This window comes from Pagrus pagrus (genome assembly GCF_965226575.1).
Source record: "Pagrus pagrus genome assembly, chromosome: 22".
NCBI classification, from domain to species: domain Eukaryota; kingdom Metazoa; phylum Chordata; class Actinopteri; order Spariformes; family Sparidae; genus Pagrus; species Pagrus pagrus.
This window is the reverse complement of record NC_140204.1, coordinates 5,530,986-5,551,792: the sequence shown is the minus strand read 5'-3', so window position 1 is coordinate 5,551,792 and position 20,807 is coordinate 5,530,986. Positions and strand designations below refer to the sequence as shown.

Genomic DNA, 20,807 nt, shown 5'->3' with positions numbered 1-20,807 from the left:
AGATGGGGGGAAGGACCTCGGAAACAAGGCAGCGGTGATTGTAAAGAAGAAGACAAAAGGTTTGTTTGTGAATAACAGGCATCATGTGCTCAACAACCCTCACTGGAAAGATAAAAAGCAAGGCTACTGTTGACTTTACGTGGTGCGTCAAGGTTCAAGGTTCATTATGGTTGCCAAACAAAATATGAGTTGTAGTCCCTTTATCCTACACAAGATAAAATATTTTTACGGTGGATTGCGGAGGAGCAGTTGAGCTCCAGAGAAGAAGCTGCTTTGTAGTCTGCTGGTACGGCAGATGCAAGAAAATAAAGTTCCAACGAGTTTAATATTTCAAAGGAATCAGGGAGAAGATAATACAATGTGGTACTTCAGCAAATATTCCTAAAGATGCAAGAGTTTCCGACCTACCAGTCTCTGCAGGCTGAAGCATCCACAGTCAATCTGATCCCTGCAGCATCCCTGACAGTTCAAAAAGTTGAGCGTCTAGTGAGGAAGTTCTCTAAAAGCTCCTCACAAGTTTTGCCGAGAAGAAATCGCGACCTCGTAAAAGTGTCACAGCTCCTTGTATTCGCCCTCAAGCCAGTTGAGGTCCGGTCGGAGAAGCAGGTCGCGTCCGTAGCAACTGAGACTTTGCTCAAAGCGTCTGAGAGCTGATGTCCATCTGAAGGAGTAAAGTGTCTGGCAGGTTTGTGACCAAGAGGGAAAAACTAACCGACGATCCTCACATCCCTTCTCCCTCCTTTTCCTCTCTTCCTCCTCCCTCACTCCTCTCGCTGGAAGACAAAACATGGCTATTTCTCCCTCCTGCACTCTGCATTACTCTCTCTCTCTCTCTCTCCCCTCCTCTCTCTCTCCCCATCCCATTCTCTCCCTGCCTCTCTCGCCCCCTCTCAGGCAGGATGTGTGATTCAGTCGGAGAGGAAGTATTGTGGAGGGCAGATAAAGTGGTGGACGGCTGCTAAAATAATACCCAGAGTTCCACACTGTTATTGTTTGACGGGGGGAAAAAATGCAGAGGTACTTCCTCCTTGTGAGAGTAAGTGGGTGTGTGTTGTGTGCGTTAGCGTGCACGTGTGTGTTTGCAGAGCATGAAAAAGTGATCGAAAAAGAGAGCAAAGAAAGCAGAGACTGTTGGACAGACAAGGGGGCTTTTTCACTTTGGCAGAGAGACGAGAAAAACAAAATGTGGTGAAAGAAGGGGAATGTAAGATGATGGGAGGTCTGCAGGAGAATAACAATGAGTGGAGAGGCAGAGAATATATGACTTTATCACTCTCCTTATCTGGAGTGTATGTCATTTAGCAGCCACTTCCCTTATAGTCTTTCACTATCAACAAATTGTGGTTTTGACATTCGTAATTTATTCTCACTCTCAAAGGATAACAGATGACAGAACAACACCTGTGTCAGCTAGTTCTTCCCAACAACAAGCTATTGTTTCTGTTTCTGGAGAATTTTGCAGGAATGAAATCAGACACAGAACGCAGAGGCAAAAAAATGAGTGTGCTCTCTCCTTAAGTCACAGTTTTTGTACATGCAATGCGCAGTCTAATATGAGCAGTGTTTGGGTCTACCTGCCCAGTGACTGTAGAGAAAACGTATCTCCTGTATTATCTAGGGTTGCAGTTGCATGGCATACCATACATTTGCTAATCTACGGTAGCATATTTTAAGTTTTATGTCTGTCAGGACATAATATTTTTGTAATAAGTATAATAAAGCATTTGTTTATTCAAAAAACTAGGGGTGCAGCAACCAAAAAACTAGGGGTGCAGCAACCAAAAAACTAGCGGTGCAGCAACCAAAAAACTAGCGGTGCAGCAACCAAAAAACTAGGGGTACAGCAACTAAAAAACTAGGGGTACAGCAACCAAAAAACTAGCGGTGCAGCAACCAAAAAACTAGTGGTGCAGCAACCAAAAAACTAGGGGTACAGCAACCAAAAAACTAGCGGTGCAGCAACCAAAAAACTAGGGGTACAGCAACTAAAAAACTAGGGGTACAGCAACCAAAAAACTAGCGGTGCAGCAACCAAAAAACTAGTGGTGCAGCAACTAAAAAACTAGGGGTACAGCAACCAAAAAACTAGGGGTACAGCAACCCAAAAAACTAGCGGTGCAGCAACCAAAAAACTAGGGGTGCAGCAAGGGGTGCTTTAAAAAGCTCATTTATTCTTCAGTAAAAAGGATTTATTTGTTTCTTTGATACAAAAGGGAAACTTCATAAGAAAGAAAACAAAACGTTGGTATTGGTTATCGGCGAAATTGTTATTTTGAACATTGCTATCAGCCCAGAATTTCCATATCGCTACAGCCAAAGAAAACCCCCATGGTTTCATTCCTTTGAATGCCCTTTTTTTTTACAGAAAAGTTGATTTTTGAGTCTCTTGTACAACTGACACTCTAGGATGGCAGCCAACTCGACCTATAATCCTTGAGAGTCAGTACTTGATGAATGTGTAATACCATGAAATCTTGATATTTTCTGAGTTGGTTGTCGTAATAGGAAAATCTCACGACATGGAAGTAAATGTGGTTCAACGCATCTCGTCTCATTGCAAGACATTCATGTCTTGTGCACTTGGTTGCTGACAAATAAGTAATTTGTAAATATAAAGTTTAATAGGCCTTTCCCATGACCTACATACCAAGCATATAAATGCAACATCCCTGGTTGAGTCCGTCCCCTGAGACCTTATGTTACAACTCCCACTTTCCTGTTATTTCCTGTCAGTTTTCTACTGTATACTACCAAATAAAGAAAGAAAAGCTCCCAAAACACTTAAAATATATAAATAACATGGATTCATATCATATCTAATATTCATATTTAGTAGTTTTGTAGTTTTACATGCATAAAATTATCTGATTACTGTAAGTTACGAAACTGAAAACATAAATTAACTTCTATCAATCAAAGAGTGCAAGTTTTCCACTTCTAATAATAAAAACAAACTACTGGTGAGTGATGTCTGACATATCAGCGACAGTATCAAGACACAACGTCTACCATCCACTGCTGAACATGAATAGTAAATACACATTTAACAGACAACAGAGGAGTGTTTTAGTTTTCGTCAATTTAACGTCCATTAGCCACAGCTGATAAAATCTGTGACATTTTTCCTTTCAGAGTCGCTGAAGTCCAAAAAAGTGAGACGGCCGTATCAGTGTCACTGTTCCCTGGTTTTGTTTTGACCAGACTTGAACCTTGTTGAGCAAACATGAGGAGGTGTGAGCGCCCGACGTTAACTGTGTTGAAGTTTAACCGACCGCACAACAGCAGACACTTAATAACATGAGGCCCTCAGCGGGCTTCAAAGGATTTCCTGGAGACTTACATCTCCTGCAGACCCAGATATGTGTGTGTGTGTGTGTGTGTGTGTATGTGTGTCTGAAGTGTATACATGCATGTGAGCAGATTCCTTACATTCCCTGTCTTCCCCTCGAAAGGGTGAAGGGTTAACTATGCTGGAAAAGCCTAAACAACCTCACCTCCTTCCCTGTGTCCCCTTTGTGTTCGGCTGCAATCAGGCCTTATTTGTTTGCTTTATGGGTCTGAGCCCTGCATGGTGTGTGTGTGTGTGTGTGTGTGTGTGTGTGTGAGAGTGTGTCTGTTTGCAATCAGACTCCTGTTTGTTTGCCTCATGGGCTCTCATCACCCTTGATTATGGATTTCTGAATGACACACACACACATGTAGACATGCGTTTACTGCTTAGAAACACACTGTACGCTCATGTAGACTCTCTCTCTTACACACACACATGCACATAGTTTTAAAATACCAGGTAATCAGTACAGTGAGACTAGGCTCATACCAGAGGTCGATGGCAGGAAGGGTGAAGTCCACTTCAGCATCTGCAGCACAATGCGCTGTTTGTTACCGCTCCGTACCGTGTGTGTGTTTGTGTGTGTGTGTGTGTTTCAGCAGTCGGACTTTCTTAGCCGTAGTTCTTGGACGTTGGTTTGGTGTGTCTGAGTCCAAATCATAAGGCGTCAGTTGAAGTGTAAGCACTGCAAGGTGGTCAGAGTGTTGCCTGAAGTGAAAGTGCTGAAGTGTAAGCATGTAAGCAAGAGTCAGTAATAGTGAAAGTGCTAAAGGGAAGTGCAACCACAGAAATAAGTTGACTAAAGTTGAACATTTCTGAAAGACATCATTGTTATATGATTTACCAGTTACAAAGAAAGACGAGATGAAAGGCAAAAACAACCACGCGAGACGTCTGTAAAACTGATTAGTTATTAAACTCTGTCTGCGTCGGCTCCCGACCACGTGTCCGGTTGTTTACTTGCATGAAAGCTGAATGTGTTTTCATCACTTTCTACACAATAACAATGACGACATCTAATTCAAATTTAAAGATTTTCTGCTTTGTTACATCAGAACTCTCGTAAAAATGTCTGTGCTTTTATTTCCTTCCTTCCATCTTCTTCGTTTTGCTTAATTTTCTTGTTTTATCTCATTAGTTTATCGATTGTTTGTCAAAGCATCATCCCGACTGCTCGATTTAGTGCCACTTAGGCACAGTCGGTTCAGGTGCATCATAACAGCCTGTTTAGAAGGCGATCAGGAGGAGTTTCACAGATTAATGGACGTATTAATCATATCTGAGTGACATTTAAATTTGGAGAGAAATGAATTATCAACCCGAAACAAAGCTCAGCCTGAAAACATCATGTTCACTCTAATATAACCTGATTATAATAACAAGGTTGTTCATAAAGTGACTTATTCAGTCTCGTTCAGTCTCCAATGACCAGAAACATGAAGAGAAAAGGCTTATATCACCAGTTATTACACATAAAGGATTACTGTGTCAATCAATTAGATTATTTATGATTTATTTATTATTTCCTGCTTCCAACCTCTAAAAGATGGAGATTTACAGCGTTCCCATGGTTCATATAAAAGTGGATTTATTGACTGCGGCTAAGCCAAAACAAAAGCATCTTATGATCTGCTCACTTGTGACGAGAATTTAAAATTATTTATAGACATTTTATAGACTAAATAATCAAAGAAACTCCCAGAAATATCAACTTTGTCATCATTTGCAGCATTATTAAAGAGCTTTCAGACGGATTAAAATCAAATATTTTGTAAAAACATACAAACAAACTGATTAAACTCCAACATGAGGGGGGCGAGCGAGGTTAAATGGTTAAAGGGAATAACCTATCTCTCTCTCTCCTGACACTGATTTAGTATGATGACACTTAATGTCCTGGTTCCTCTTCCATAACACAGAAACATCTTTTTAACATGTGTGTGTGTCCAAGTTGGCCTCAAGGAATTTGTGTGTGTCTGAGACGACCACTGTGTGTCTGTGTGTGTGTCTGTGTGTGTGTGTGTGTGTGTGTGTGGCCAGTGTCATGTATCATGGAGTCGCAGTTTAATGGGCCAGTTAATAAAAACCAGGCCAGAGGAGACAGATAAACTGTAGCAGACCACACGCGTAGAGTACAAACACACACACACACACACACACACACACACACACACACACACTCACTGAGCTCCGGCTGCAGCTTTTCATTATCGCTAAATCTGCTGAATACTTCACAGATTTACTGATTCATCTTGTGGGCTAAGAAATGTCAGAAAACAGAAGAATGACCACAATTATTCTGTTTATTATCACACAAGTCAGAGAAAAGCTGGAGATTCTCATACTCGCAGCATTTTTATCATTTTCCCTGGATAAATTGTTGCAGCTTGATTTTCTGACAGTGTCTGGTGTTAAAAACGACTCAACCAGGTGAAGTTCACTCATGCCATCCGAGTACATCATTTGAAATCTGGAGTTTTCTAGGGAGTAAAACTAGTAGAAGTGGGAAAACAAATTCACAATTTCAAAAAGTGTTGCATGTAATGACGAACCCGTTTTAGCTTCTTTTAGCTCATTGTTTCTGGTTTTATGGCTCACAGCGCTATCGTTTTGGTTCACATCTCTCAAAAACTGGGTTGGCAGCAATACAGCTTGAGAAAACCCACCAAACCACAGAGAGACAAGGTTAGCTGGTGAGCATAGTGGAGTGTTTAGCAGCTAAAGAGCTGGATATTTCCTTCGGGGGTTGGTGGAGACCAAAACAGAGCTATGAGAGAGTGAATTTGGACTTATATTTGGGCCAGAAACAAGACTCTGGATTAATGCCAATGTCCCTGTGAAGATGCATAAATAGGCAGCATATTAGCCAAATGATCTTTATGCCCCCAAGTGACCAAATAAGCAATGACTTCTACTTTAAATACAACAGAAACTGCATATTCTTCCATTTTATGGCTCTTTGTTCATGTTTCAGACGAGATATCTTAACTGAAAGTTATGTTGCATACAATTATGGTCATGTCGACCTCCCTACTCTGCAGGAGATTATTAAATCCTGTGTTCCTCTGCGAGCTAAATTAGTTTTCTCCTCCTTCGTGCCATCGTTGGTGAGCAGATTCCGAGCATTTTCCATCAACGTAGCATATTTAGCGAGGAGAGACCACGAACATACAAGATTAAGAGCCTCGATTCTTCCGAGCGCTGGCTTTTTACCCACCTAATGAACCGCCAACCTCATAAACTCACATCTCCATCCTGTTGATCCAACATGTCTCAGCAGACGAGTAACCCACTGACTAAAACACACATACTTCCATACGTTTTTCTGTCCACAATGTTCAATAATTCATCTTTAACAGCGTCACAACCAAAGTCATTTACAGTCAGGCCCCTAATCAGACCCAGAATGGTGTGTGTGTGTGTTTATGTGTGTGTGTTTGTGTGAGGACGAGGTCTTGAGGAATGGCAGGAATGTCTATTGTTCAGTTTGGGAAGGAGTGATGGGGGGCAGACTATTGTGTTTCTTGGTTCTTGGCACCGCAGACCTCAGTCTTGCCCCAGTCTCCAGGGACCCAGCGGTACAAAAATCTAAACAACGGGATGTGTGTCTGTGTGTGTGTGAGTGTGTGTGTGTGTGTGTGTGTGTGTGTGCACTTTTCTCCCATCAATCTGTCTGCGGTAAAATTCCAAACAATCGTGTGTGTGTGTGTGTGTGTGTGTGTGTGTGTGTGTGTGTGTGTGTGTGTGTCGGGCCCTTAAACCGCCTTTTAACAGTCTGACACAAGCATCTACGAACAAGCACAAAGTTAAAGAGCGAGTCAGCGTGTGGACGGAGGCGAAGATCTGCAGCGTCGGAGGACGAACTCTTCCAGGAACAGATAAAAACAAATGTTTCAAATGAAGCAGAACAAACAAACTGTGAAACTGAGCGGCGCTGCTGAAGCAGCTCGCCGCTAAACACCGAGGAACTGAAACAAGAGACAGATTACAGAAGAGAGGAGGACGAGAGTCAAGGATAATATTTTAGAGGAAGGAATGTAAGAAATAGCCTTGATCTGAGTTTTAATCAGATGTGAAAATCTGAAAAACATCAAGACAAGATCAGAGTGGAGTGAGGTTGAACAGATGTGTCACCAGGGCTCGATACAATATCGCCTTTCGGTGACTAAACAATGTTTTATTCAGTGGCTTACACTGAGAAACGTAAATGCATTTCGTTTCTTCACAAGCCCTTTTTTCTTTCTTTAAGCGTCAACTTCTCAAATACTGAATGTTGTCTAAACACAAGAGCCTTTACTTAAGTTTAAGTAGCAATACCACACTGTAAACGTACTCTAATACAAGTAAAAGCCACAAAGTATTACCAGCAAAATTTACCTGCTTGTTGAACATCTTTATAAACTGTCAGGTAATTTAAAAGTGCACCCTCACAGGTGTTTTTATATTCATTTTTCCAGGTTAAAACTTTTTTTGGGACTTAAACTTAACTTTATCGTTCTCGTTAGTTCATCAATATGACTTCCATTAAATGATTATAATCAAGTCACAAACATAAACTGTTAATGGTATATGTTGAGGATGCCTGAGGAAAAGGAGCTCCTCTGTAGTCTGGTGGTCCAACGGCGAATACTTCTGTATCTTTTGCCAGACGACGGCAGAGCAAATACCTGTCTTATTAAGTTTATAAGTAATTATTAGCAAAAAAGGTGTCCATCTACACACACAGTAGATACATAGCGACATTATCCTTCGTTTGTAGTCATGTTTCCATCCAACTGCAAAGTTAAGTCCAATATTCACTCTTCTTTTTGCTCTGTTTTTGGTCTCCACCACCTCCTGAGGGAAATACTAGTCAGTTTAGCTGCTTAATGGTCCGCTGTGTTCACCAGCTGGTGAAAAATTTTGACTTTTGAGAAAAAGCTATTAAAAACCAGGCAGTGCAGATAGAAAATTAAATGTTTCTCTACAAATGTATGACCTATTTTTTGCCTCAAGTTTGTTTCAAACACCAACAAATGACAACTGAGCGAGTGACGTGTTTGTCCAGGTCACATTATGTTGTGAATCATTCCTCTCATGTGGTGTTGTTTCATGTTGTTTGTTCTCTATACCATGTTACTAAATCTGAATCTGAGGCATGGAATGTATCAAAACATGCCCAAATCTTTTTTTTTTTTTTGTTACCTAAAGTTTCCCTCAACTCTTTCACCCACTTTCCCTTGTTTCCATTCTTTCATCTCCTCTTCCACCTCCCCGTCCAGCCTTCGGGCAAAAATAAATGTTTAGTCAATGTGTAGCACAGATGAAAGAGTGAGCCCAGATGAAAGAGCTTTGTCATAAAGTTTCTGTTTACCCTGTCAAAACATCAAACATGATATCAGCCTCTCTTGTAATTATCATTTTAATTTCCTCATGTTCGCTCCTCCCGCTGCCGAGAGCTGCTGCCACGTAACTCTGGCATGGATCTGGGTCTGTGGGATATTTCCTGCTTTGTTGCCCTGTAATCTGACAGGTTTTCTTTTCCCAATCTTTTGTTTGGATTTGCCTCTGAATCAGAGAGAGATTTCCTTCCCAAAGTGAGATTTTCTACTGACATGAAAAGATTGATATCGCCGAAATAAAACAAACAGCTGACACTTTTTCAATGGGTAGAAGGGGAGTTTTGGTTGGCACAAAGCAATCATCTATAAATACAAAACATTTAGAGGAATGAAAACTGTATTGTTCTGGATACACTGGCTGCTGCGGCGGTCTACAGCTGAACACCTGCATCTTTAAAGAAACGACCTGGCTGATTACGGCTGGTGCAACTGTACTAAATTTGAGACCTAAATTCAAGCAAAGGCTGTAATTTTGGGTTATTTCTCTTCCCACTGGGCATATCTACTGGAAACACTTAAAATGCATGAACACAGATGACTGGTTTGACTAGACAGAGTAAAAGAAACTTGTTTTTTATTTAAAAATGACTTAACCAAAAGTCTACAACACAAAAAGGCCCAAACCGGACTTGAAATTTGGCATTTCACCACATGGAGTCCATGTTATTTAGCTAGCAGATATGACTGTCCAGCTTTGGTGATCACAGCTGTTTCCAAAAATCATTGTTGGGTATTTTAAAGCAGCTACAAAGAACTTTAATTTGTTGATTCTGGCGGCCCCTGTAGTCAAAAGTGGTATGAGCACCACCCTCTGATAAGGTAATGTATCTATTTGTGGCTATGTAAGATTATTAACTGAAATATGATAATGGTGAAACAAAGTTAACTATGTTTTAGAGCCGTTCATACACCTGTGTTAGCCAACCTGAGCCTACAGCTAACAGATTTGGTTGCTCTGTGGTTCCCTGGTAGTGTAATGCATTAAGAATAATCCAAGGTTGTCACAGGGACTGGATGCTTCACAGATTATTGCTCCTCTACACTTTTCTGTTGGTTCTTCTTTGAAAAACAAGATTTCATTTAGATTTTACTTTACTTTAAGACTCATGCATGTCTAATTAGCCTGAAAGTCATCCAAACATCAGCACTTAAAGGAAACATTGTGTGAACTGAACATTTGACTTTGTTGCCAGTAGCCAGCTAACTTACTTAACTTAACTTAACCCAGCGTAAAGACTGGAAACAAGGAAAAAATTAGCCCACCTCTAAAGCTTGTTTGTCTAAATCATACAAAAGTCGCCATTTTATGGGGAATTTTGTGGACATAACCTCCACAAAAAACAGCACATATTGCTTTTATATATCTTGTACTTTTGGCTTCCTTTCAGTATGAAGTAACAAAGACAAGCTGAGTTGATAAACATGAGCAGGCTCGGCTTATCAACCATTTCCCTTTCAGAAATGGCCCGTCCATACAGTAAAAAAATGGACGCTTGCAATATAGATGCACACCTGCATCTAAAGAGCCGTTTCCCGTTCCATCAGCGGCTGTAAACAAACTGTTTGGTCTTTGTCCGCTTCCCATTAAAAGCTGCTTCTTTTTCACACGAACATAAACACAAATTTCAACCAACGCATTAAGTCCAAGGTGGACAGGAAGTGGAGTGGGGGGAAACTTTGGAAAGAACAGGAAATGATGTAAAAGTTGAAGAATGTCCTCCTGCCTCTTCCACGGCTGCCCACTGAGACAAAGCTCACACACACACACACACACACACACACACACACACACACACTGAGCCGTTGGATGTAACAAAAGGTCGGTGAAAACAGGAAGTACTATAGAAGAAACATTTCCAGGTCAAGCCAACAAAACATCCCCCGCATTCTTTCCCCTGCCAGAAATATATTGGAAAAAATCATCAGTGGGTTTAAGAACAACACCGCAAAGATGTAAAGAGACAAAAATACTCCTGCTGTGAAGCTGGCAGCGACACCGCTTTGAAAAACAGGGTGGAGGTGATGAAGGGTCACATGCGTGTTGTGGTTTCAGCAAAAAATCTCTCATATCTGCAGTAAAGACAGCAGAGATGTGATGTGGCGTTATGTAGTTCCTGTGCAACGTAACGAGTCGTAAATGTCAAATTTACAGCTCGATTGCAACTTTTAGTACTTTGCCAGCAATAAAGTATGAGGTCAGAGTGTGCACATGTTGTGATTATAAACATACAGAGTTTTTGCATTTTCACGAGCCTGATTTTATCCACTTTAAACATAATTCAAATGCTTTATATGGGAGTTTAGTGCTTCATGTATATGTTGTTTTTAACCTACATTAAATATCACATTTGAGGAGGAGGAGGAGGAGTTTTTCCAGTTTCTAGACAACTGTAGATGTTTAGATTTCCATTTTTCTGACCACTTCAACAGTTCAACACTTCAATCCGTGCCAACTGGGCAAAGTCCAGGGCTCGAGTACAGTCTGATGGCGTCCTGTCGTTGATAGAAACTGAGACAATAGAAGATGTGTTTGGGACAAACAGAGATGTTGCCCGGGATGCTTCAGGGACCAAAGGGATTTACTACCACTGAGCCTGACTGCAACGGAGCACGTCTTCTCGCTGCTACTATAGTTTTTATCACTGGTTAGCTACTCAGTGCAAGAGCTATTAAAAATATGACACTAAAATTTGCATTTCATTTCATTTCAGGGCGTTAAACTTGTTTTTACTGGTTAAAAAGTTAGCTGATTAATAGATTAACTAATGAAAATTCATTAACAATAAGTATATTGACTATGATTCATCTTTTGGTCATCTATGAGGGATTTATCAAGCAGGTTTTGGACTGTTGGTTGAACAAAAGAAGTTATTTTGAGCCTTCACTTTGGATCTTTTGGTCGTTGTGATGGACATATAAACGAAAACAATCAATTAATTAATCGTTACAATAGTTTTGTCCCTTTCTGGATAGTTTCAAGCTGGTTCTTCTTCCTGTCACACTTCTTAAATGATGTTTATGTTTGTACGCTGCATTCTTTAAGATAATGGATGCCTCGAGGAGGATTAAGAGATGGTAAAACACTAGTTAACAGCAGTGTGGGTCCTTTTTTACCACCAGTTGGCTTGTTAAAATGTCTATAAAGCATCACTCCTGAAATAAAACTAAAACACTGCTGTCTTATCCCTCCACCACACTGCCCGGCGGCCCACTACATTCCTGTGGTTCGCCAAATTTAGCCTGCGGGCCTGCTCCTCTTTCAGCGCTGCAGGACAATGCAGCAAGTCTGAACTGAATATATCTTATTTAAAGAATGAACAATGATGTGAAGGATGGAGGGAAAAGCACGAACAATTACTGCTAAAGAGAAAGCAAGACGTAATGCCAGCATGTGAAAAGTTATTCTGGGGAGAATCAAATGTTTTTATTTCATTTCTGGTGTTTTTTATTATTAATGTAATGGAAACCTGTCAGATGCAATACACCCGTTTATAAATCCAGCGCACGCTTTACAAGAAAAGTTGCACAAAAGCACCATTTTGAACAAATCATCATGTCTCCGCGCCAACTCCACGTTTCCGTCCTCTGCATTTACATCATATAATTAAATCCACAGTACATTTTCCTCGACTGCTCCCTGAGTGAAAAAGCCCATTTATTCACAAAATGCTCCTACAGTAAAAATACCGTACAGGAGGGAACCCCGGTGTGTAATTTCCTGATGTTTCCAAGACAGGCGTACCGGGTATGAAGAGTCCATCTCAGTTTAGGTTAAGTGAGTTTTAATTGAGCTTAGAATAACAGAAAAAAGGCACGGACGCAAATTTCTCACACTTACTAAAATACATGTAGACATGTGCGCGCACATATAAAAACATACATGGTGGAGTTTCTCTGCAGCTTGGCAGGAATGTTGAAAAACTGTTTGGATGGTGGCCATTTTTGGAAGACCAGGTAGAAGAAAACAAAAGGGGCAGCGCGTAAAGAAACTGCGGTTATAGCATAACAAACTTGTCAAGTATAATTTGTGTCTTCCCCAAAACACTTTAGAAAAGTTTAGGCTTCAGAGAAGACACACTGTGTACTGGACCTTTGTTTGTAGCTCACAAACTGAGTCATGTTTTCCACAAAGGGAAGCTGTAAGTTCATGTTCAGACCAGCTCTACATATGTGCCGGACAGCAGCACCTATAGAAAGCGAATATAAGATAACAGATTTGATTTGTATATGAGGACATCTGGGTGTGGCCACATACAGTCCAAAAAAAGACACTAAAAAACACTACTATCTCCAGTATTCAGTCGAAAATATGTCGTCTGGTTAACAAAAATGTGAGCTGTGGAGATGTCTGCTTTCTCTCCAATATAATGGAAATAGATGGCACTCAAATTGTGGTGCTCAAGGATCCAAAGCATTTAATTTACAAGACTCACAGCACTGTGTTTTTCCAGGAGTCATGACCCGGTTATTCGATATAATCAACCTTGTTGTGAGCAATTTCATGTAGGAGCTGTTTTCTCTCTACCAGACTTCACTGTGGCACAGCGCAGAAGGAAACATGCATCGTGAAGCTCGTGCTAGTCACAGCGAAGGCGTCGTCCTCGGCTGAGCTGGAATGCTAGCTAGCTTAGTTACATTTTTTTTATTTTGGGGTGAGCTGTCCCTTTAAAGCTGCTCATTTTTAATATTTCAACAACAGAATAGGACTAAGTGTAATATGAAAGGGGTCGCATTACAACCAACACACATTCAGTGGAGTGTTTTAGAGTCTTTCAGGTTGTTGTTTTGGTTTGTTTTTGTTTTCTTTCAGTATTTTGTTGTTTTCCAGCAGCTGGCAGATGTATTTAGTGAAAAACCCACTGTACAATACCTGCCCAGCACAAAATAGCTAAGTTAGCAGCTAGCTTGTGACCACAGTGAAGCATTTAGCAGCTGAAAAAAACAGATATTTCCATCAGGAGGTGGTGGAGACCAAAATCGAGCTCGCATACAACAGAAACACAACTCCAGATTTATCCACTTATTTATTTATTTGCTCATTTCCTAATACCTCTCCTTAATTCACTAAGTCACTTTTGAGATTAAGGTTTGTTCTGGCCAAAAAAGTCAACAAAGACTTTTTTAAAAATCTAAAAATAAAGATTCGACCCTGTCACTGGGTTTACAAAGAGTTCTTTAATGTTTTTAAGGCTCGTGTTTCTGGCACTAATTGAAAAACTGCTGACTGTCTCGTAGCTAGTTAGTTATTGTCAATAAAAAAACAAAGGAGACTTTGTTGTGTTAATGTTGTTAGTACGGCGTCTTCTTCTTCTTACTCACTCCTCGTCTCACAGGCTCCTCACATGCTGACGTTTAAGCCAAGAGGGTTATTTCTGTTTTCATACCTAATGACGACCTGCTGCGTCAGGAAAAGAAACACGCTCACGTGCCATCTCTGGACCAACAGCCCCCTCGTGTTATTAAAAGAGGTGGTAACGAGATTTGGCTTTTTCACTAAGAACACTTTTCCACTGTTAAAACTATACACGACGAGCCAAGTGTGCAAATGTGAGCGTTTCATCATCCCTCAGCCAGCCGTGTGTGTGTGTGTGTGTGTGTGTAGTCTGGCAGCAGGTCGTACAGTACCTACCAAGAGGGCTCCTTGTTTCTACGGTAATGAGTGAAACCCAGCTGTGACGTGATTGGCAGAGAGTCGAGGTCAAAGTGCAACAGGGACCCGCCCGAATATTGAAGCTGTGATTGGCTATTAGTGTCAGTAACTTGTCAATCAAAGCCAGTTTAATACACGTTTGTGGTCGGAGAGCTGCTTCCAACATACAAATAACAAGGAATACCACATTAACGCACATTTCCACGGATTAGAGGTGATTATGATGTTAAAGGTTTATCTTTATAAGGCCTCACTCTGCCAGTACTTTAAAGGAAAAGTTCCTCCGAGAATAAAAATGTAGTTTGTAGTTCTTACGTTTTAAAACAACTCTCCAGCTACTTCATCTGTTTAGGATGCTGCTTCGCTGTGAGGCTCCAGAAATGTTTTGTGGACTACAAAACTTCACCCGACTTTCCATCAGCACGAGAGTGAGGAGATAACGACTGAATGTTGAATGACTGATAATGACTGGATTTCTATTTTTAGGGTGAACTGTTCCTTTAAGTCCAAATTTGGTGGTTTTTATGCTTTTGCTTTTTAGCTGCAGGATGGTGACTTCTCAGAAACCTCTCATGTCTTGAGCTTCTAAAAATCTTTGAAAAACCACCAGGAAAAGTTTGTAAAAACTCCGGCTAAAGATGTTTTATGTCAACTCTTTTTTAGAGCTAAAATGCTTAAAATGCTTTATAATTTTAGTCATTTTTTTACAGCAGAAATTGCCAAAAATTCAACGACAGTTGCTTCTGAAATCTCTATATTTCCTAGTGTCTTGGTTTCCGATGATAGCAAACCGATTATTTGGGGGTTTTAGACTGATTTTTGGTCAAAACAAGCATTTTCAATGAGTCGACTTGTGTTCAGAGGGATTGTAACGGCCATTTTTCATTATTATCTGATATTTAATGGACCGAATGATCAATTAATCAAACAAAATAATCTTAATCATCATAGAAAATCAGTTTTCTGCAGCCTTGAAATGTTCTGTATTCCTGAAAAGCTGATACTGTTGACTTCAGAGATATGTGCTGTAAATTCAACTTTCTCAAACAACTTTTTGTGTAAAAAATTTTGGGAAAATATAAAAAAATAATGATTAACCAGAGAGGAGCAACAGTTGCTGTCCATGTGGACAACACATGGACAATGATGCGCACACACACACACACACACTGTTGGGAAAGCCCCTCAGACTCAGACAGCACATACCAGACGCTGACACCCACGGTGGATTTAAACGGGTGGCACGCTCACAACGAGCAGCATTCCTCAAGACATCTACTGTAAGTCCGAGTGTGTGAAAGCGCATGTATACAGTATGTGTGTGAGTGTGTGTGTGTGTGTGCGTGTCTGACAGCTTTAGACAGGGTGCTGCAGAAACAGGAGCGCACAACTCGGCAACGTTCGGACTTCTGGACGGCTGATCTGGTTTCAAAGCCAGAACAAGACGCGTCGCTTGCTGCTGCCAGACAGCTGTCTGAGAAGACGACATGAAAGTCCGAACTCCAGTAAAATCTTCCTGCTGGTTTTAAATCTGAGCCCAGTTGAGAGTTAGGGAGGGAATCAACGTCAGAGGGGGCAGAAAAGTTGAGAAAATAACAAACACAGAAGGAAAAAAGTGAATTTTCTTCCTCAAACATCATTTAAAACTGCATGAACATGAGCTGTAATGCCACCTACGTCCACTAAGGGGCAACAACACAAGGTAAAAGGGTGTCAGGAGTTAATTGATTAGTAATAACAAAATAATTCTCTGGCATCAGGGAAGGTTTATACCGCCGGGTCGCTGCATCGAGGGCTGCTAATCTGACATTGTTTCCTAGAGGTCAGCGTGAGCCGACGTGCTGTTACATCTGACCTCAGATCTGCGGGGCAGTTCCACCCAACACCCTCTTGAGTCCCTGTTAAGATGCCAACTTGACTCTAGTTCACGGGCTGGAAAAATATTACTGACATTAGTTCTGCTTCCTGAGCAGAAACCGAACAGGGAGGAGACGGCTGGGAAACACAAAACAACCAGCAGCTTCTCCTCCTGTACCGACCGGTGTCAGGCTGCTGGGAGTAAACACTGAAGCTGCTCGTGTTTGTAGTGACTGTGTAATCTGACTGAGTCTGCGCTCTCATACTGAAAAATCTGCAAAGAGTTATCACGTGGCTGTAGGGGGTTTTTGCATTTACACCCTCAACTTCAGACAGGGAGCACGCTAACGCATTTAGCTTTGCAGCTACAGCAAAGATTTCAGCTTTAAAAAGGGTGTTAATGTCTTTTCAAATCAGTTTGGGATCTCTAGGCTTCTGAAGACTTCAGGTTGTTTTTGTTTTGGTTGTGTTTTTAAACTTTATAATCTTCTTCAGTTGTTTAGAAGAAAGCTACAACGATGTTTTGTTGTGAAGCTGCAGAAATGTTTTGTGGAAACTTCACCAGACTTTCCATCTAATGGGGGTGAACTTTTCCTTTAAATCCAAAGTTTTTCATGTTTTCATTTTATCAGCAGGATCACACGCTTTCTCAGGAACCTCGTAGGCATCTTGAGCTTATAAAAATCTTTGAAAACCCATCAGGAAAAGTTAAAAAAGTGCTGTTATCAGGCTAAAAACATGTTTGTACCATCACCTGTCTGCAGGTTTTGTTTTAGCATCTCTCAGTTGTTTAGTTTTTCATAACTTTACTGTTTTGGTTCACTACTCTGATGCCATTGTTTCACGTGATTTAGGCAAAAGAGAAAGCTCTGATAGCGCTGGACGAGCACCTATTATGTTTCTGTGGATCTCTAGAGAGACTACAGCGAGTGCTACAGTCCAGTTTCCTGTTCCCACTGAACTGTTCGTCTCTCACCAGTCCTGACGTGGATTTCCATCGGACCTCAGATTGTCAGCATGTGTTTGAGAGTGTTGAAGCTCCTCTGTACCCGATACCTCTCAGAGAACGCACACAAATCTTCTAGCTGCAGGTAAAAAATGCTGGAATTTTCCTTTAAAGTCTCGTAAGAATTCACAGGAAACTAAAATCTATAATTTATCTTTTCGTTGACTTGTTTCCTTTGAGATTAGGATTACTTAACACACGCACAACCCCCAGACATCCAGCCCTCCTCCCGCTCATCAGAGTCTATCAGCTTTCCTTCTGACACCCTGGAGGTCAAAGGTCACTTCCTGTGAGACATTCTCTATCTGTGAAACGCTGCCTTGATGTGTGTTTGCATGTCAGGCCGGCAGATTCCTGAGCGTCTCCTCCTTCGCCTTCCTTCCCCGCTCTGGTGAACCAACGCCAAGAGTCGGGAAGAAGAAGAAGAAGAAGAAGCGAAACAACGGGCGACAAACGCACGTCCGTTCGTGGAAAATAATTAAATATTCACTTTGAAGTCGTGAAAGTATGTGCTCGTGTGCGTGTCAGCGATGATTGACGCTCGTTGTCGAGTGTTTACCTCCTGACTGTGAGCTTCAGGATCCGGTACGATCCCTTGATGAGGATGAGCGCTTCCTGTCTGCTGCCGTAGAGGGCCGATCCGTTTATGTTGATGAGCTCGTCGCCGACCTTCAGCTTCTCGCACAGGGCGGCCTTCCCTCCATCCTCGATCTGGGAGACAAAGACACCGATTGGTTGAGATAAAAGAAAGAGAAGTTGGAAGGCACACAGAAGCACATTGAGATTAAGAAAAAAGAAAGACGTCGGAGGGAATAAAAAAGTCACTCATGGACGGTTTAACTCTGCCAAGCCGACTCCTTTTAAAACCCATTTTTGGAGACATTTTTTGTTGAACTGTCTGCGTCCACATGGCAACGGCGCCCCGAAGAGCATCTCCAAAACAGAGCGAAACACACATCCCACAGAAATCCCATCGCATTCCTCTGTAATAGACTTGTGTGTGTGTGTTTGCCACGGCGCTGACTGAGGGGTCACACAGTGGTGCTGTTACTGCATCGCTGGGATGTTTCAGTGTGTGTTCCTGGCGCTGCAGAAAGGGGTGAAAACGCTGGCGAGTGTGCGGCGCAGTGTGGTGCGAGGGGTTCGAGTTCAGCCATAAATCACATCAACAGACGTGAGAGGAGGATGAAAGGCAGAGAGAGACGGGAACACACACACACAGATGAGCAGGGGGGGAACTGACCCGACTCACGGAGCGGACCGAAGGCAGGGAAAACGACCCGGGCCAACTATGACCGAACAGAAATTAGCGGTGGACGTGATTGTTTTTCAAAACGGAAAAGAGATTTTGTAATATGTCACTTTACAGTTCGTTCCGACCTTTAAAGACTACTGTAAAATCAAAAAAATGCAACCTTGCGGTGGATCTAAACCAAAAGTGAAAGCAGAAACAAACTTCTATCCGAAGAAAGACGCAGGTTTTTCTAATCCAGTGTACTTTTCTCCTCAAGATTAAGAAACATCCTGGGTTACTCAAGACGTTAAGGAAGAAAACCTCTTTTTAAACCAACGCTGGCAGTGATATAATGTGTTTTTAGAGAACCTTGGCTTAAATAGCCTCTTTTTGGCATGGAGTTTGGTGCGAGTATAAAGAGTTCATTTCATGGACGACTGATACCATTAAGAGAACGCTGGATTACATGTTTAATGTGATTTCTCCAGAAGTAATTTTCCGCCCTCTGACACTCGACAAACAGCGAGTCAGGTCGTGTTTATTCTCCGGCTTTTTCACGGGTTGCTAGGCAGATCAGAAGTAGGTGATAATGCGCTCCCCTTTCAGATATCAAACCCAGATGAATTCCAACCGTTAACCTCGTATAAAAGCCGTTTAAAGATGCTTCGGGGGCAAATATAAAGAAACAAATTCCCGATTACATAGTGTGAAAATGTAGAGCCGACTCCCTCCCTCTCTCGCCCCATCATTCATTCATTCATTCATTCTCCTGCTGCACAAATCAACAGGAATGCGTGTCATGGAAACACAGGTCCGATTTTACGGTTTGAGGGTTTTACAGACGCGCAGCGGGGAACTTTGCCCCGCGAGCCAACTCAAACATAAATCGAGATCTTTCATATATCCACTCATGTTCTCCTGGGCCCGATGCCGTCACGACTTTCTGGCTTCAAAGGTTAATATCTGAGAATCTGATCCTGCTGTAATACCGCTCCAAACACGGGGAAAAACCCTGCAGCGGGCGAACGCGTTTCAGCCGGGCAGCTACTTCACAGCTTCTGGTTTGATGTCGTCTGATGTCAGGCCTGTTCTCGTGAAAGGGCGAACGGATTCGTGCTCGGCTTCTGTCGACATTTCTTACACCAGGGATCCGGTTCAAGTCTTCTGACTTTTAAACAGCTTTAATCTGCTTTCATACAGGCGCATGATGTGATTGTGTCCTGTCTGCTTATTTACATCAGTAGCCGGGTTTCTTTTCATGTGTTTTCAGTGGAATTGGCAAATATAGTGAGAATACAAGGAGTTGGTTCATTGAGATAAGCAGCAGGTGGCGCGAAACTCCAGTCAGGTGCTAATAAACCATCTTACAGGAAATATGGCTGCATCGGTTATTAGTTCAGGCCATAACATTTCTTCTTTTGTCCAATCTACAGCCCAAAACCCAAAGACTCTTCATTTACAGTGATACAAGACAAGGAAATGGAGCAAGTCCTGACATTCAGAAAGCTGAAACCAGCAAATGTTTGACATTTTTGCTTGCAGACGACTTCAACGATCGATGAATTATCAAAATACCTGTCATGTAATTTTCTTTCTATCGACTAATCGATTAACGGGAAGAGGGAACAACTAGACGACGTGTTCAGTGAACAGCGACGCGTCAAATGATTTACAGCTAATGCAACTGGCCTGTGAGTTGCAGAAATGCTCAATTAAAATGTAATAACTGTTAATAATTGATTGATTGAGTTATACGTGCTGGTCCGGTTAGCGTGGTGTCTAGGTCTAGCGGTCTGCCTGTTAGTGATCTTGTGGAGGATGGAGAAGGATGGCAGGCCAAGGTAGTGGGATGCATTATGGTCAGTTTGCTATCATGGCCTGAATCGCCTCCTGGATGTAGTTTACAGTTGAGCCTGTATATCTGGACACATGTCGGTGAATGTCTGTGGCCATGGCGTGAAGTAGAAGATGTTACACATGCACTGGAGCAGATTCTGCAGCTGACTGGGACCTGTGGCTCCGATATAAATGAAAGAAAAACATATGATCTGCTCACAGGGGGGCAGGAAAAGATCCCCAACATCACATTGAACTTCTGTTTCCTTGTTTCCACCTATAGAAAAGGATTTCTGGGTAAGTCCTGTGAAAATTAAGCTTTTTCTGCACACATTCCACAGAGAGCACACACACACACACACACACACACACACACACACACACACACACACACACACACACACACACACAGACACACAAAGCCCTCCGGCGTGAGTTGAATGCATTTGACACACTGTTTATGTTCATTTGTGGCTAATGAGTTTTTTCATTACGAAAACAAACCGGAGGCA

General features: G+C 41.8%; 1 protein-coding gene across 3 annotated transcripts in view; it reads right to left on the bottom strand.

Moving 5' to 3' along the window:
* Window positions 1–20,807, bottom strand: part of shroom4 (shroom family member 4) — a 67,895-nt gene that overhangs the window by 25,482 nt on the left and 21,606 nt on the right. For 2 of the 3 annotated variants that reach the window (XM_084345065.1, XM_084345066.1), the window contains exon 2: window positions 17,785–17,936. In XM_084345065.1, the coding sequence (XP_084201191.1) occupies window positions 17,785–17,936 (152 nt within the window). Of the gene's footprint in view, window positions 1–408; window positions 765–17,784; window positions 17,937–20,807 lie in introns of those variants that run through there. The other variant, XM_084345067.1, reaches the window with a different exon arrangement.